We start from the raw sequence: 15,336 nt of genomic DNA, 5'->3' as shown, positions 1-15,336 counted from the left end.
GGTACTTTTATTGGTCCAGAAAATGTTTGCAAGATAAAGCTGGAAATCAGCAGTAGTTCAGTGCAAGTGTTGCTTCAGCTCGTAAAATTTGGTTTTCACATTTTTATGTGTTGCTTTAGCTTGGTCAGAAAATCTGCTTACTTCTCTTCTTTCAATTGCTTTCTCCAAAAACTGAAGGAACTTTGCAGGAATGGCAATTCATTGGGTCCAAATGTGTTTTCAAAACAAGTTGCTTGTCTAATGATCTTCTGCTTTCACAAATTTTCAAGTGTGCATTTATGAAAAATAATGACCTTCAAAGGAAGTGCGTATTAGAGTTTTTCTCGTTTTCCTGTCTTCCAGAAGAGAATAGAATATAATCATAGACTGATACTGGAGATGCCAGTGTGCCTCACAGGAGAGAAAGTCTCATTTTCTCTAGAGTTCTTGTCTGAGTCACTGGAGATACAGGCAAGTGGGACCTGGTCAATCTAGTAGACTTTTCTTACAAAAATAAAATTGATAACTTTCTTAGTGGATTTTAATTCTTAAGCAGTAAGATAGTTGAACCTGTTATAAGTTGATAACTGGTTAAAATGAATATTTATGAACAGAAGAACATGATTGAGCTATACTGAAATCTTCCTCCAAAAAGTTGTAGAAAGAAGTCAGCAGGCTGCCTTTTTCTTTAGAGGGCCGCCGTAACCATATCTGTAAGCCTATTTATGAAGCCTATTTATGCTTATAGTCTAACTGTACCTGTATGCATAGAGAAATTTTATTTTGCCATTGCTGCTGAGGAAATAGATCTGAGTGTCATACATCTGATGTTTCTAGACAACTGTGTATAATGTCTTATGCCAGTCAGAAAAGCCATCTTGAGTTCTGGGAAACATTTAAAAAGAGATTATGAAGAAAAAAAAGAGAAAATAAGAGAAAAATCATACATGTAATGTTGAGGGCAACCAGATGTGTGCAGTTCTACAAGGATTGATTAAATAGTAGGAACTTCAAAATCACAGAATGGCGAGGAAGCAAAAATGATGATGAATTTGAAGAAAAGTCATTGTAAAGATATCATAAGTATTGTAAATATGCGCTTGTATTAGGACAGAGTCTGGACTTGAACTTTGCTAGGCATTTGGCCAGATTAAAGGAAAAGATTATTCCTTTTGTGATTCTCAAGTTACATTTAGATTCTCAGCCTGCATTCTAGAATCTTCTGCTCATAGTATCTTCCTCTCTAGAGTTTCACAGAAATGGTGAAGGTATCTATATGCTCACTGCAACTAAGTAATAGTATTAAAGGTAACTTTATTTAATATTTAAAAAAGAAATATTCGCGATTTTTAACAACAGATGACTTGGGCTTAATTTTACAGGTGACAAAATTCTTATTCCAATTTTGCACGCAGAAATAAAAAAAAAGTCTATTTGCTGACTGAAAAGTCCGTGGAAGATTGATTTCAAACAGAAACTTTTCCAGTGGCATCAGTCATAATTTTTTTCTTACAAAGAAGAATAAATGCAAAATTTGTAACAAGTGTGCAATATCAAGCAGCACTATGTGTAAATTTCCTGGGATTTTCCCTTGTTAAGTGATAACAACATAAAAATGGAAAAAATTCCCAGAATGGGAAGCAATACATTTAAAAAAAAAAAAGTAAAAACAGGGAGAAAGTATCAGTCGCCTGATACATAACCAGGATGTTTGTATTAGGCAATATGCAGCACAGACAGGAAAGAGGAGGCCAGCATGCCAGTATTTGTATTCTCTATTCTTTTAAGGAAGAATTCAGAGTGTGTGTTCAGGGATTTCCCAGTATTTCTTTCAATGACTTCCTCGATGGTTTGCAACATTTAAACATTAGAGAGTAATATGCTTCTGGTATTTTAACAAAATACGTGTGAAATGAAACATGAAACCTGAGAGAGCAAATCCGCTTCATGATGGAGGTATGATACAGAATTGAAAATACAGCAGCCAGCTATGTGAGGGAAGAGTAGGAAGAAAAGGGGAATGATGCAATGTTGTTGTTTGGTTGTTAATGTGGTACTATTGTCACCAGAATGAAATTGTTGGTGAAAGTAGGAAATGAGAGTTGCTATGAAGGAACACGAAGTAATGGAACAGGAAAACAGCTGATGACAGAAAGGACACAAAATTAACTCTGTTGTGTTAAGGATGGAAGGAGAGAAACATTGGAGGGTGATGAATGCAGACAGCTGCTGTAACATTGAATAGCCTTCTGTCAGGGCTGTAGAAGTACAATTTAGATTCAAATTAAGTGGCCAAGGGGAGCTGAAGCTTGCATGCAATTAGCAAAAGGAGAAGATGGACAAAAACGTATTTCTGAGTGCACGGAAATTCCAGGGTCTTTACTTTCATTGCGATGCAAATGTTCTGAATCTTCCTTACCACCTGTTCAGGTTTGCAGTGTATTATATAGATGCACATGCAAATATACACACAAGTGCATACACATACTTAAATAGTCAGCAGATGTTCAAGGGGTGCTGTTTTCTCTCATGGCTGCTGCATGCTGTAATAACTGTAGGGCACACAGTGCATTGCTCAGAGCTGAAGCGGCTGAACAACTCAAAAAGGTGCCAAACTCATACTGATAATATAGGACAGTCAAGCAGGAAACTCAAGCTGGAGTGTTAGAAAGCAGATATTCTTTAATATCAGCTCTGCATGCATGGGGGTAATCCTCCTATTGTGCATAGCTTACGCAAAAGGTCTTCAGTTTATATACATTACTTGTGTTGCACATGCAGAAGTTTTCCAAGAGGTATGTTACCTACGCAGAAATTATTTACTGTGAGGGTGGTGAGACACTGGAACAGGTCACCTAGCAAAGATGTGATTGTGAATGCCTCCTCCCCAGAAGCATTCAAGGCTGGGCTGGATGGGGCTTTGAGCAATCTGATCTAGAGGGAAGTGACCCCCCCAACCCATAGATGGGCTGGAACTAGATGATCTTAAAGGTCCCTTTCAACCCACACCATTCTATGATTCTGTGACATACGAGTTTCCCTTAAGTACATCACACATTCAGTGACCGATTCCAAGCAAGACCTCCTCCTTCCTTGATAAAAATCTCCTTGGTTCAGAGACAGCTCTTTCTGTTATCTGAACAAATTGCAGGGCAGGGATATCCATCAGTGAACAATCATGAGCTTAATAATATTGTTACAACTTGTATCAATATGGGTTGTGTAGAGGACAGAAATCTATCTCACTGAGCAACATCTTCAGGAAGCAAGACAAAGACAATTCTGCTTTATGTTCACAAAGTTACTGGGCAAAATTTTGGGTATTTTTAAAAATATCCAGACCACAGGAAAAGGTGAAGTAAAACGTTGTATTCCTCAAGTGAACAGATAAACACTACTTTAAAATTACAAGGACTGTCATACCACAGTTTTCTCTCTTGCCCATTACTCGAACAGGCAGTTTAATCCAATTTAGACATACTGCAGTTTCGTCATGCTGCTGCTTACTTTCAACCAAAACTGCAAGCTCTTTCAAAGCTATTTCAGCCACAGAGAGTATATAATTTGATAAGGAAAGTGATTTTTGACTACTTCAGAAGGAGCACATACATGATTTGATGAGTAAGGATTCTTTCAACTATTTGTGTGCGTCTTATACCACAGAAATCTAACCATTTTTTGCTGTATCCAGAGGAAAAACTATGTACCTGGATTTACAGCATAGTCAGTCTCTGTTGTATATTCTGTTTCATCTTAGGAAGTTTTAATTTTTTTCTTGCAAATGCTTGAAGAAGTATGTGCAGAGTAGCCTATTAGATCTCCTTCCTAAATAGATCAAATTCCTGTCCCAAATTAAACAGGACCAGACCTTGAATCTTCATGTGATCTCGAGGAACATGAGCCTGTCAAGGAGTGGGATCAGGTCTCTGAACTTTGAGAGTGTGAACTCTATACTGTTTAAAGAATTGTTGGATGAGGTCTACTGGAAAGCTGTCCTGAGAGGTAAAGAAGCGGAGAAAGCTGACTACTCTTTAAGGATGCCTTTAAGGATACTCTTTAAGGATGCGAGTACAAGGGCTCTCCATCCCTCTAAACAAGAAAATGGGCAGAGGAGGCAGGAAACAAGCATGGCTTGTCAAGGACTTGCTGGTCAGACTGAGGGAAAAGAAGGGATTGTACTGGCTGTGAAAACAAGGGCTGTCACCTGGGGAGAATATATGGATGTTCTCCAGATTGCAGAGAGGGAATTAGGGAAGCCAAGGTGCAGATGGAACTGAACTTGGCAAGGGATGTTAAAAACAATGAGAAGAGATTCTATTAACCAGAAGAGGCAGGACAAAGAGAGCATGCTTCCTTTGGTGAATGAGAAAGGAGATCTTGCTACAACACATATGGAGAGAGATGAGGTACTCAATGAGTTTTTTTGGCACAGTTTTCACTGGTTTCCAGGATTCTTGTATTTCTCACGTCCCCTAAGTGAGACCCTCCCACCCCCCCAAGTTGTAAGGACAGAGCAAGTTCATATCGTCTCATGGGTTTGAATGTAAACAAGTCTATGGGGCAGATGACATGCATCCCAGGGTCCTGAAGGAGCTGACTGATGTGGTTGCTGAACTTCTCTCCATTGTATTAGAAAAGTTGTGGCTGTTGGACAAAGTTCCTAGGGACTGGAAAAAACAGAAACATCACTGCCAGTTAGAAGAAGGGGAGGAAGGAGGACCCAGGAACAGGCTGCCAGAGAGGCTGTGGATTCTCCATCCCTGGAGGTGTCTTCAGACCAGGTTGGATGGGGCCCTGGGCAATCTGGTCTAGTGCCAGATCTAGAGTTTGGGCCCTGCCTGTGTCAGGGGGGGTTGAAACTTGATGATCCTTGGGGTCCCTTCCAACCCAAGCCATTCTATAATACTAGATTAAAATTTGCAAAACATCCAATAGCTCTCTTGTAATTTTTCATATCTAGGTAAAATCTCTTGAAATCTTAACACTTTTCCTAACTGAAGAGACAAAACTTAACATCTTTTGGCCCTTTGTTGTGGGATGTGAGAAGTGCAACATTTGCTTTTCCTTTTAGTATCTGAACCTGTGTACCTCCTGCCAGCAGGTCACTATATGCTGTATAAAAATGTACTCTTCTTTCCTGTTTTACACTGACCTGCAAGATTCATCAAGTACCTTAAAAAGTAGGATTCGATGAATCACAGTCATGTCTTCAGTTGCCTATTCTATTTTGTAAACTTTGTTCAAATTCTCACTAGCCTTCTCTCTTAACTGAAACACATTCTGAGTTTTTCCTGCTCCATTCTTTTCACCATTACCAATACTTTTCCAACTCAGGTACCGACTTCTCAACCTGCAGAAATCTCAGCTGCACAGTGAGCACACAGAAATTATATGTACAACAGCAAACCAATGACATCTTTCAGTCATCCTTGGTCCCTTCTTTGATGATGTCCAACATTTTGCTGGTTTTTATTTGTGTATTATTGCACACTGAGGTGATGATTTCAGAGAATTGTAAAGGACTAGGCATCTAAGCTTACTTATAGCAAGGAACCTACAGCCCAGCAGTGCCCAGTGCCTGGGTACAGCCTTAAGAGAGAAGAGTGAGCATTTTATGCTGCTATCTTCCCAGATCTAGGAGCTTGATATTGCATTCAGTAATGTTATGTTACCGTAACAGAGAGTTACAGTACAACAGTTGCCATTTTAGCTCCAGAAATCATGTTGGAATAGCAAAAATGAAGAAAACTATTTCTAAATAAAGCAAATGAAAATAGATTTTTTAAAATAAAATATTTATTAATATATTGTAACAGATAATTACATTCTCACAAGCAAATTCTGTGTATGCATGCTGCAATTTTTTTCCATTAGCTGAATAACTCATGAATTAGACGTAGAACCAAGTCCTTCTGCAGAGTAATGAGTGTGTGAATGTTTCTTGAGTATTCATCATTAAGAATAGCAATTCCCATAGAAATTACAAAAGTTGTCATCTCTTTCTATCTTGTATAGAAACTAGTGAATAAATATATCTATAAATACCATGGAAATCATAATAAATACCAAACCCACAGTCTTACAGATTCTGCAGGATAGATTTTTGAAGTCTTAAATCACAGTCTGCAGTCGGTATGAGCTGACTGTGACTAGGAAACTGTTGTTGACACAACATACTAGAGCACTCCAGGGGAGCAGGAGGAATTACCAGTTTGTTGCTGTAATAGCAAAACAGTAGGTCTTAGTACAAACAAGCTGTGCTGTAAGTGCATTGCACTCAACTGATTGTGTCTGACTGAAGTGGCTTCCAAGGGAGCTTCATTTCCCCTAGTAAGCCACTTTTCCTAATCAGTGTCTTCAGTTTCTATGGACAGTGAGTCCCACAGCACTGACCAATATGAAAGGTTTCCTTAAATAGATGCAGTTAAATAAATAAATAAATAGATACAAGGATCTACAATTAACATGAGACACCGATGTGGAAGGTGGAAGATGGAATGCTGCATGATGCTTTCTCTGGATGTTTCTCCCAGTGGAAATCAGGAGCAGTTCTGAGGTTTTTTCCTGTCTCGAATTTCCTCACAGTGGTGCATCAGAATTGAGCTGAGCCCTGTTATGAGGTGAGGAAAAAGGTGATTTAGAAGGTGGTTCCAAGGACAATTGTTGTGGCTTAGCATTGCATAAACAGTTAAAAGCAAATGATCTGTTTCCAACTCCATCTGCTGTCTCAAGGCACAGAGAGCATAATGTTTCAAAAGCAGTTACTGGAGTGCCAGTGTTTGTATATCCGGTGCTCAGCTAGGAAACTTTTGCACCATTCAGTCATACCAAAGAATTAATTAACTTGGAAATTACTTGGAATTATTTATATAGGATACTGAAAGTAAGGGGAAGATCATTTTTTAAAAGCCCCATTTTTCGTGAGGTGTTCCTTTTCCTTCAAATGGTGTTGCTGGTTATCAAAGGTTTAGCTATGGCATAGTCATTGAACAAGAATGTTGCAGAAGAGCCCACACAAGAGCCCATTTCTATAATTAAGCAACGTTTCTCCATTCTTTACTTCTGAGTAAGAGAAAATGGAAGCTTACACTATGAAACCCGACAAGTTGGCTTTTTTGGGAGGTTTGCAACTTAACTGCCCGATCTGAGAGTGAATGGGACTTACTTGGCCATAAGTGCCTTAACGATCAGCTGCACCCAGGGAGCAGTGGGGTCCAAGCACACCTCTCTTCCATCCTTTAGAGTAGCTCTGCAAAACAAGGAAGAAAGAGAAGTCAGGAAAATAGTACATGGGTTTGTTTTATGCACAGAATATGGTACTGCATGTTTAGAGCTTGTGTGCCTACGCTCACAACACTCACACATTCCTCAAAATTTTCCTCAGTAAATGTAAGCAAGTTCTAAACAAATGCCTATAACAGTAAGGATTCTCAAAACAAGCATGAAACATCCAATGACAAAAGACATTTTGATAGTACATGGATGGCAGCATTTTACTCCCACCTCTGTGCTACTCTAGACCAGACTACTTTCAGTGTTTCCCTACATCTGACTGAGATAACTTACTTTTTCTCTCTGAGATGGGCCATGGATATATTTTACTGGGAGTTTTGCCTGCCTAGTAAATGTAGGATTTAAACTAAATTATTACCTCATGCATTAAGAACTGACTAGTCTTAGTAATCATGTTCTACCATCATAGAACAAATACTGAAAAGATCCAATGGCTTGGATTGGAAGGCATCTTTAAGATCATCAAGTTCTTGATGATCACTTCAGGCATATACAGGCTCAGAGACTATGCGAAAAGCCCACAGCCACAGCATAATGTAGGTTGGGAAGAGAGAGGCCCTTGCAGATGATTTACTTACATGATTTCAACATTCTTGCAGTGGGGGCCACTTGGTGTCAGCTTCACATCTTGAATGGACTTAGGGTGGATGAACTTAGAATGAGTGCTAATGCACTGGCACCGCAGCTCGTTCCCCATCTTTACCAGGGTCCTGCCTATGAGCACAAAAGGAAGATTGCACTTTGAGAGCCAGTTACCATTACTGTATCAGCCAGTGAGCATGGCTGCTCTATTTTAACAACATGCTGAAGTCCTACATTTGTTCTAGGTGCCTAAATCCTCACAGTATAAAAATCTGTTTCTTATTTTTTTCAGAGGAGCTGATGCCCAAGTACATTTAAAATTACATCAACATGTCTTTTTAAAGTAAAACCGTATTTTGTGTTTACTTGTACTGACTGACAACACTGTGCAATTAATTGCATCATTTAGTATCTGGATTGACATACTGGCATGTATAAAGGAGAGCCCTGTTATTTTTCCCTAATTTGAGGCCTGTCTTTGCTATGTTTATATTGTTTGTACTTCACTTGCAGCTGTAGATTGCTTGCCTGAAACAGTATGATCATTAAGTAACAAATAGGAAATACTGAGTGGGAAAATACTGCCCTTTGTAGGAAGGTAGAGCAACTTTCAAACATTTTTAAAGAAGATCCTGTCTCTAGCCACCTTATGCTTTAAATGAAATACATAGACAAAGTTAATTTCATTAGCATCCTTAAAATATTTCCCACAAGATGTCAGTAACTCTTCAGTACAAGAGCTACAGTAGTAAACTTCTGTCTGAAGCAAAACTGTTGAAAACATTTCAAAAGAAATGAACTTGCAGAAACTAGCAGAAAGCCGCCTCTCTGAGGACACACATCTCAGCAAGTGCCAAGATAGTGCTGCAGTCCTTTGGGTACAGGGAGGGATTCACTTACCTTGCGACAGAGCTGCTGAAAGCAGGAGGAGAGCCAGGACTGCTCCAAGCTTGCCGTTCATGGTTAGGAGTGTTTGGCTTGTCTTCTGAGCTGAGGTTTTGTGGAGCTGTGATCTCTCCTGTCAGAAGAGTGCTGATGTCTGAACAGGGAGACCCATTCTGCTTTTATACAGTTTTGTGCCTGTGTGCAGGGCTCTGCTAGCATGTAGATTGCGTTAGAGGAATTTCCCAGATGTAGTAAAAATGAGTCACATGACTGTTGTGAAATAGCCTAGCTGATGATGAATTATTCTGCTGCAAATAATATAACGTATTAATTTATTAAAGCATGTAAATGATACCCATGCAGTCTAATTTCTTCTGTAGGATTTTGTAAATTTTGCTATTTCTGTAATGTACATACTTATTTCACAATATAACTTTATGATGGCTTCGGTTATATTTATGTTGTAATTCTGTTATGTTTTGTTTCTTCATGGTAATAACTGGTTTTGTGTTGCTAATTTTAATTTTTTTATTATTATTATTATTATTATTTTTGGTATTTATATCCATTTAAGTGGAATTGTACAAATTCATCTCCAGTTTTTTTCTGTTCAGTAAAGGAACTGAGGGTGCAGTATTCAAAGCATCCTGATGGATATTTAGTTCTAAAGAACCTTGAAAACCATTCCTGCATTTTTCTTGTCACACATGTTAGAGTTTGAGGAAATTTTATATGCAAATGCAACAGTGAGACTTGCTGAATATATCTGCTTTTGTTTGCTTTATAAATGTCAGTATTGTTAGTAACATGTTTCTCTTTCAGTTACGGTAACCCTAGGTCTTACACAGGGAAATCATAGTAAATTTTATGATACTATTGTAAACATTCTTGTTAAAGAACTTCATTGCATGAAATATTGAGTACTTGCTTGTTCTGGCTGGTAGAAATAATGCTATACAGTGGAGACATTTTAAGGGAAAGCTTGGGTTCAAATGCTCTGTCATATAAATGAAGATTTGTTATTTTTACCCATTTGGAGTGTGTGTGTTAAGGTGAAGACATTCCGTCTGATTCTGTAAAAATACTGCCCTTTTGACCATGATGACTTTTGCTGTTTGTCATCCATATCCTCAAAGTTTCATGTTCTGTGGTCTGTGGACTTACAGAGGCACTTCTCCCCAGCTCCAAAGAGTTAAGAAAAACTCATCTTCAGTGTGTTTACTAGTTTATAATTTCTTATACTTCACTGTTTACTACTGGCCATGAACTCATTTGATAAAAGGAAAATCCATCTGTTTCCCATCGCTATCTCAGCTGACCCAGGAAAAATTATAGCCAAATTTGACTATACAGCCACTTACTGAGTCAACAAAAAATACCACTTCTGGCTGAAAATGGTGCTTCTCCTTAGCTGTATATCTTACAGAGCTTTCCTGAAAAATACATTTTGTTTTCTGAAGGCATGAAAAGGGAAGGAATCATACCAGATACCAAATGTTTGTTTTATTGTTTATGTCAAACTTCTAACAAGCTTATTCTGAACAAAGTTTGGCTGATTCTTTTCTTTAGGGATGTCTTTCTTTGTCTCCACATATGTATGCATACACACACAGAGTAATTAAAACTTGATTTGGGGATACCAATTTCTTTGCAATTATTTGCTGCTTTATCTTAGTGTGCACTGAAATGCCATTCATCCAAGGTGAAAAAAATCCCCCTTGAATTCCCAATTAGATTCAGTGACTTTTTGCCCTCCTTAGTGCTAGAGTAAACTATTTCCTGAGTGTGGCAGTAACAGAACCGCAAAAAATCCCCAGGACAAAAACGGAGCCAAGAGCCTGCTCCACCTATATGATTAACCCTGCCCCGGGGCTAAAAACAAGTATCAGTCTAAAAGAGCAGGATGTTTGTAATGAAATAAAAGCCCACTACATTTTCTAAGAGCTAAAGCATCTCTTCTCACTACAATTTTTTTTCCAGTATGACACAGTTTCATAAAAAATACAAGAGGATACATAATAAAAATGTTGTGGCATAGAAAGTTTGAGATGTGAAATCAAGCCAAATTCCTGGCACACCTAACCTGTGTACCTGGGAGCACTTCACCCAAGTTCTCACTGTATTCCTTCAACACTTTGCCCAGTATTTGATCCCAGTCTCTGCCTCCATGTGGGAACTCCAAATTCTTTATTTGATTTTGTCTGTGTGTGTTTTCCCAAGAACAATCTGAGATGACTTATGCAAATGGAATTGCTTTATCTTTTCAAAGGTAATGTCACTGACTGAGCTGATACTGCCATGAGCAGAGACCTTCCATGCTTAACCATGTTAAAAACATGCCACTATATTGAAGAAGTTAGAAGTTAGGCAATAAGCCAATTACTGAAAGACTACTGAAAAGGGAAGGAAATGCTTCCTTTGCTTGTGTTTAAGGCAGCGTATAGGATGTGTTCTCCGTGCTGCAGGATGTCAAAAACTACTTCTTTTTTTTTACATGACTCAAAGCATTGTGTAATGAACACAAGAGTCAGAAGTCAATTTTTTAGGGTCTTGGCTGGCATCACTTGGAATCTTTGCATGTAGCAGAGGACACACAAACAGAAGGGATGTGGTTGGTGTGGTAGGGATTCCTGAGTACTCTAGTGACCAAGAAAGACCATCATGAGGGATGGGACAGACGTGGACTTCAGTACCTTGCAGTTTCTGGTTGCCTCAATTCAAGGTAGATGCTCTAACCACTGGGCTGATAAAGTTCCTCTCTCTGGTAAAATTAAGAATACATCTTTTTTAATCTTCTGAAGTTGCCTTCATTTCCCTGCAAATGGCTTGCTGGCAGCAGCAATTTCAGTTGACCTGTGGTGCCTTGAAGGGACAAATAGTCACTTCTGTTCAAATACTGGGCACAGTATTGTGCAAACCCTCATGGAACTTTGCTGTGAGGCAACCCGTTGGGAGCAGATACGTAGAGAGCAGACTGTCTCCTGAACATGTTTTTTACTTAGTGTATTGAGGAAGTCATAACAAGGAAAGGGAAAAAGCTTAGGGCAACTTGTGGGGTTTTTTTCACTTATGTGTCTAAATATAAATGATTATGTACCCTTAGTCTGATCACCATTAGTCTTGGACTTTGCTGAATCCCTCTGGAATCACAAGACAACAGGATAGCTTTTTTAAATTGATTTACCTTTTAATTCATAGATTTATAAATGCAGTGGTACACGTATGTATTTATGTGTCTGTGTATAAGTTACAGCTCTGCTTCAAAACAGTCAGTTCTTCATTGTAGTTTCCATTTAAAAGATTGTTGTAGGCTATACAAAATATTTCATTTGGTACAATTCAATATGAAGTCGTTGGCAATGTTATGTATCTAGTAATTAATGATACAACAATATGCATGATAATATTAATGTAGAATATTAACAACTATTAATATATATATATTTGATCTGCCTAATATTAACAGAGGAGATGCTAAATCCTACTAGAGATTGTGCAGGGACCAGCAACTAGAGTTTTATCTTCTGGATGAAAGCTGCATTTATTCCTTCAGTCACATTTTCCTATCATGACTGTGGCAAGAAGCATTTTCTTCCTGCCAAGCAGAATATGGAAGTAAGATAAGGAAGTGATGGGAGGAAACATAAGAAGTTTGAAGAAGTTTGTCCTGGGAATTTTTGATTAAATTAGAAGCGATCAGTAGGCAATATACATCATATATTAATCTCTGGTTCTTGAAATGTCACACTGTTATTTTTCTTTCCCCCTAAACTACAGCCAAAAAGGTTTGCAGATGTCAGCATGAATACTTTCAGGTAGTGCAGGTTGTTTCAGTCTGAGCCTCTCATCAGACAGCACACACAGAAGTGGTATGCTGTGCTTTATCATGCTTCAGCCATGCAGCTCTTCATCCCTCATCTTGCTGTATCTGTCAGTGTCTTATCTCTAATCAGAAACTAAAGCATAATGCATACCACTTTAAAAATAACACAGGCAGTTTAGTAATTTAGTATCACTAATTTAATCTGCTTCTTTCTGAAAACCACTAGTTGGTTGTCATTAGGTTACCCTGAGGCTGACTATGGCTGGCTTAGAACTTCTGATGAGACATAATGAAGCACCTCACAGAACATAGTTTAGTTGCTAGTTTTCTGGCAGTAGTAAAGAATCCACACCTATCCATTGTTTGCAGCTGTGCTGCAAGTGTACTCTGTCAAATATCATTCAGCTGAAGCCACTTCTAAACATACTTCCATCTTCTTTGGTCACTTTTTGACTAGTATCCCCCATTTCAGTGAATGGCATCTCTCAGACATCTAAATCTTTTGTTAAAAGATCAGTTTTAAAGATACATTTCCAAAAATTTATTTTCTTGGCACACATAGAAAATGAAGCCAGCTTTGGTCTTTGTACTACCTATTATTATAACTGTCAGAAACAGCTGTCATAAGGATCTCTGCCTCTTTCTCGAGGACAGATCTTTCTTGGAGAAATGGATATGGATTTACTTCTATCACATTCACCCGGGGATGCCTTGCTTTTTAAAGAAAACTCCTAACATTATATTTATGTGGGTTGGGTTTCTTTTTCTGTTTTAGTTTGGTTCTGAAGTCCTATTCACTGCTGAGCCCTGATCTGCCACTTCTAACACGCAGCTTCATACAATTGTGTGTCCTAATGACCAGACTGGAATGTCTCATTTTTATAGGAGTTTTGGAATTTCTCCTCCTTTCTGAACTGCTTTTGTTATTTCCTGCACTGCCCTTCATCTGGTATTTTACTGCCTAATCTGAATATCCTAAGGTCCTTCAGCAGTTCATCACAGTCGATCTTAGTCTTTCCTACTCTTCAATTAGTGTCATCAGAATACCATATCTCGTAGCTAATTAGCTTCCCAGACCGAAAATGGAAATGCCAAACCAAATTGGACTCCTCACAAGCTGGTGTAGGAATCCCTGGGTCACTTCCCTGTTCCATAAAAAGATGACTTTTTTTTTCTTTTCTTCATTTCTACGTATTCTCCCATTATTTGTCTATATCCAAGTCTTCTTAACACCAGTGGCTCATCTCCACCAGGGCTGTGAAACCCTTTCAAAAAGGCAACTTGACTAGAACTATGGGATTTTCCAATCCACAGGCTAGTTGTCACCTTTTAAGAACTTGTAGTACATGAAAGACTTCCTGCACCAAAATTTCATCACTTGAACAAATTAGATTAATATTATTATGTCCACATGTTCTTTACTACTTTCTGCTCTGATCATCTATTTATCGTTTATTCTCTTCTGTACACCACGTAAATCTTACATCAAGGAAGTATTATCATTACTATCATTACATAACCTACCAACCGAGAATAAAAGTACAAATAGGAGAAAGATGTACAGAAAAGAAAAAATACATGGACACATTAAGAAAAAAAGATCTTGTTCTTGTGCAAACATTTCTTAAAATTTAGGGTTGGGGATACATAAAACATGGCATGAAAGTATAAATATACTAACTTACTGGCAGAGGCATATTTCCCTCCCAGAAACTGGCACACACTGACTTTTAAAAAACTTTTTAATTTTGAAAGATAACGAATTGAAGACTCACATCTCTTGCAAAAAAATCAACATTCACAGTTTTAACGAGCAGTATTACTCTTGCAAAACAGCGTAGCACTACCAACACCTCCCTATGGCCAACCCAAAATAAAATGGCTTTTACTCCTCTCTCTGAATTGAGGACTTCTGTCAAGCTTTCTCCACTTAGTTTAAATGCCTTGCACAAAAACTTGTGCCCAACAGAGTTACTTTGACAATGTTGTGGACTATATTTTGATAGTTATTATTGTGCTCTCTATTTTGATAGTGTCTTATGCAGGCAACTAGTTTCTGCTGTTCTGTGAAAGGACCTTGGCTATCATTTTTAGTTTGGCTGAAGGGTTTTAGATACTTAGTTCTGTACCAGAAGTTTTTCTACTCATTGAGCAAAAAACGGCAAGCTTAAAATGTCTGGTGGATTGTCAGTTAAGTCACTTCAGCTATTCTGAATATTTAATTTGTCTATCTATGATAGGAGGATGTATTTAACAATGTCATAATAAAATTTGGTTCAGATAAGCACAGAGCAAATTCGGTTTTCTCTGTAACATTCTGCAGCTAAAATAATCATAGGTGTTTAAACCAGAAGATGAATAAATGTCCTGAGTGAAATATTTCTTGAGCACAAAGTATGTATTTTTTTGCTCACTGGGATATTAAGATATTCTTATTTTTGTGAGGAGAGAAGGGTGATCTCAAGAAAAGAAACTGGGCCAAAATGTGATCTGATAAAATACAGCATCCATATGAAGTAATTTCAGTAGTTTTATAAAATTAGGAAAAGAATTGGTTTTGAAAAGGGTTCTGCTAAATGAGAGCCTTGATGCTGTGTGGAGGAGAAATTATCATATTTCTTGGACATACATAGTGTCTACCTTTTTGTCATCAGGGAGCAGGACTACACTTGGGATGTTAGCTGAGATCAGTAGCTAACAAGAACCCGGTTCAGTATGTCAACATGAGTTGCTTTGCCTGCGGTGGAGACACGTCACATCACCTGCTTTATTTA

The 15,336-nt window shown here is 38.1% G+C and overlaps 2 protein-coding genes across 4 annotated transcripts in view; one reads left to right on the top strand and one right to left on the bottom strand.

The window, feature by feature from the left end:
• Positions 1 to 15,336, top strand: part of RASSF6 (Ras association domain family member 6) — a 112,468-nt gene that overhangs the window by 37,408 nt on the left and 59,724 nt on the right. For all 3 annotated transcript variants that reach the window (XR_016466032.1, XM_090139124.1, XM_090139125.1), the window contains exon 4: positions 343 to 450. The gene's annotated coding sequence lies outside the window, so the exon portion shown is untranslated. The remainder of the gene's footprint in view (positions 1 to 342; positions 451 to 15,336) is intronic.
• LOC116231060 (interleukin-8) lies at positions 5,754 to 8,982 on the bottom strand. The gene is made up of 4 exons (XM_031596611.2): positions 8,755 to 8,982; positions 7,851 to 7,986; positions 7,145 to 7,228; positions 5,754 to 6,589 (listed from the first exon to the last, which is right to left on the bottom strand). Exons 1-4 carry the CDS (start codon positions 8,813 to 8,815, stop codon positions 6,559 to 6,561), a joined length of 312 nt encoding a protein of 103 aa, XP_031452471.1. The 5' UTR covers positions 8,816 to 8,982; the 3' UTR covers positions 5,754 to 6,558.

The sequence above is a fragment of the Phasianus colchicus genome, chromosome 4, assembly GCF_987193195.1.
Source record: "Phasianus colchicus chromosome 4, bPhaCol1.hap1.1, whole genome shotgun sequence".
Classification (NCBI taxonomy): Eukaryota; Metazoa; Chordata; class Aves; order Galliformes; family Phasianidae; genus Phasianus; species Phasianus colchicus.
This window is presented reverse-complemented; position numbering and strand designations above follow the sequence as displayed.

Excerpts from the sequence above, each read along its gene's own strand:
- LOC116231060 (XM_031596611.2), bottom strand. The coding sequence starts at position 8,815 with ATGAACGGCAAGCTTGGAGCAGTCCTGGCTCTCCTCCTGCTTTCAGCA. Across the intron at positions 7,987-8,754 it reads TTCAGCAGCTCTGTCGCAAG|GCAGGACCCTGGTAAAGATG; the intron begins GTAAGTGAATCC and ends TTGTGCTCATAG. Across the intron at positions 7,229-7,850 it reads TGCAAGAATGTTGAAATCAT|AGCTACTCTAAAGGATGGAA; the intron begins GTAAGTAAATCA and ends CTTGTTTTGCAG.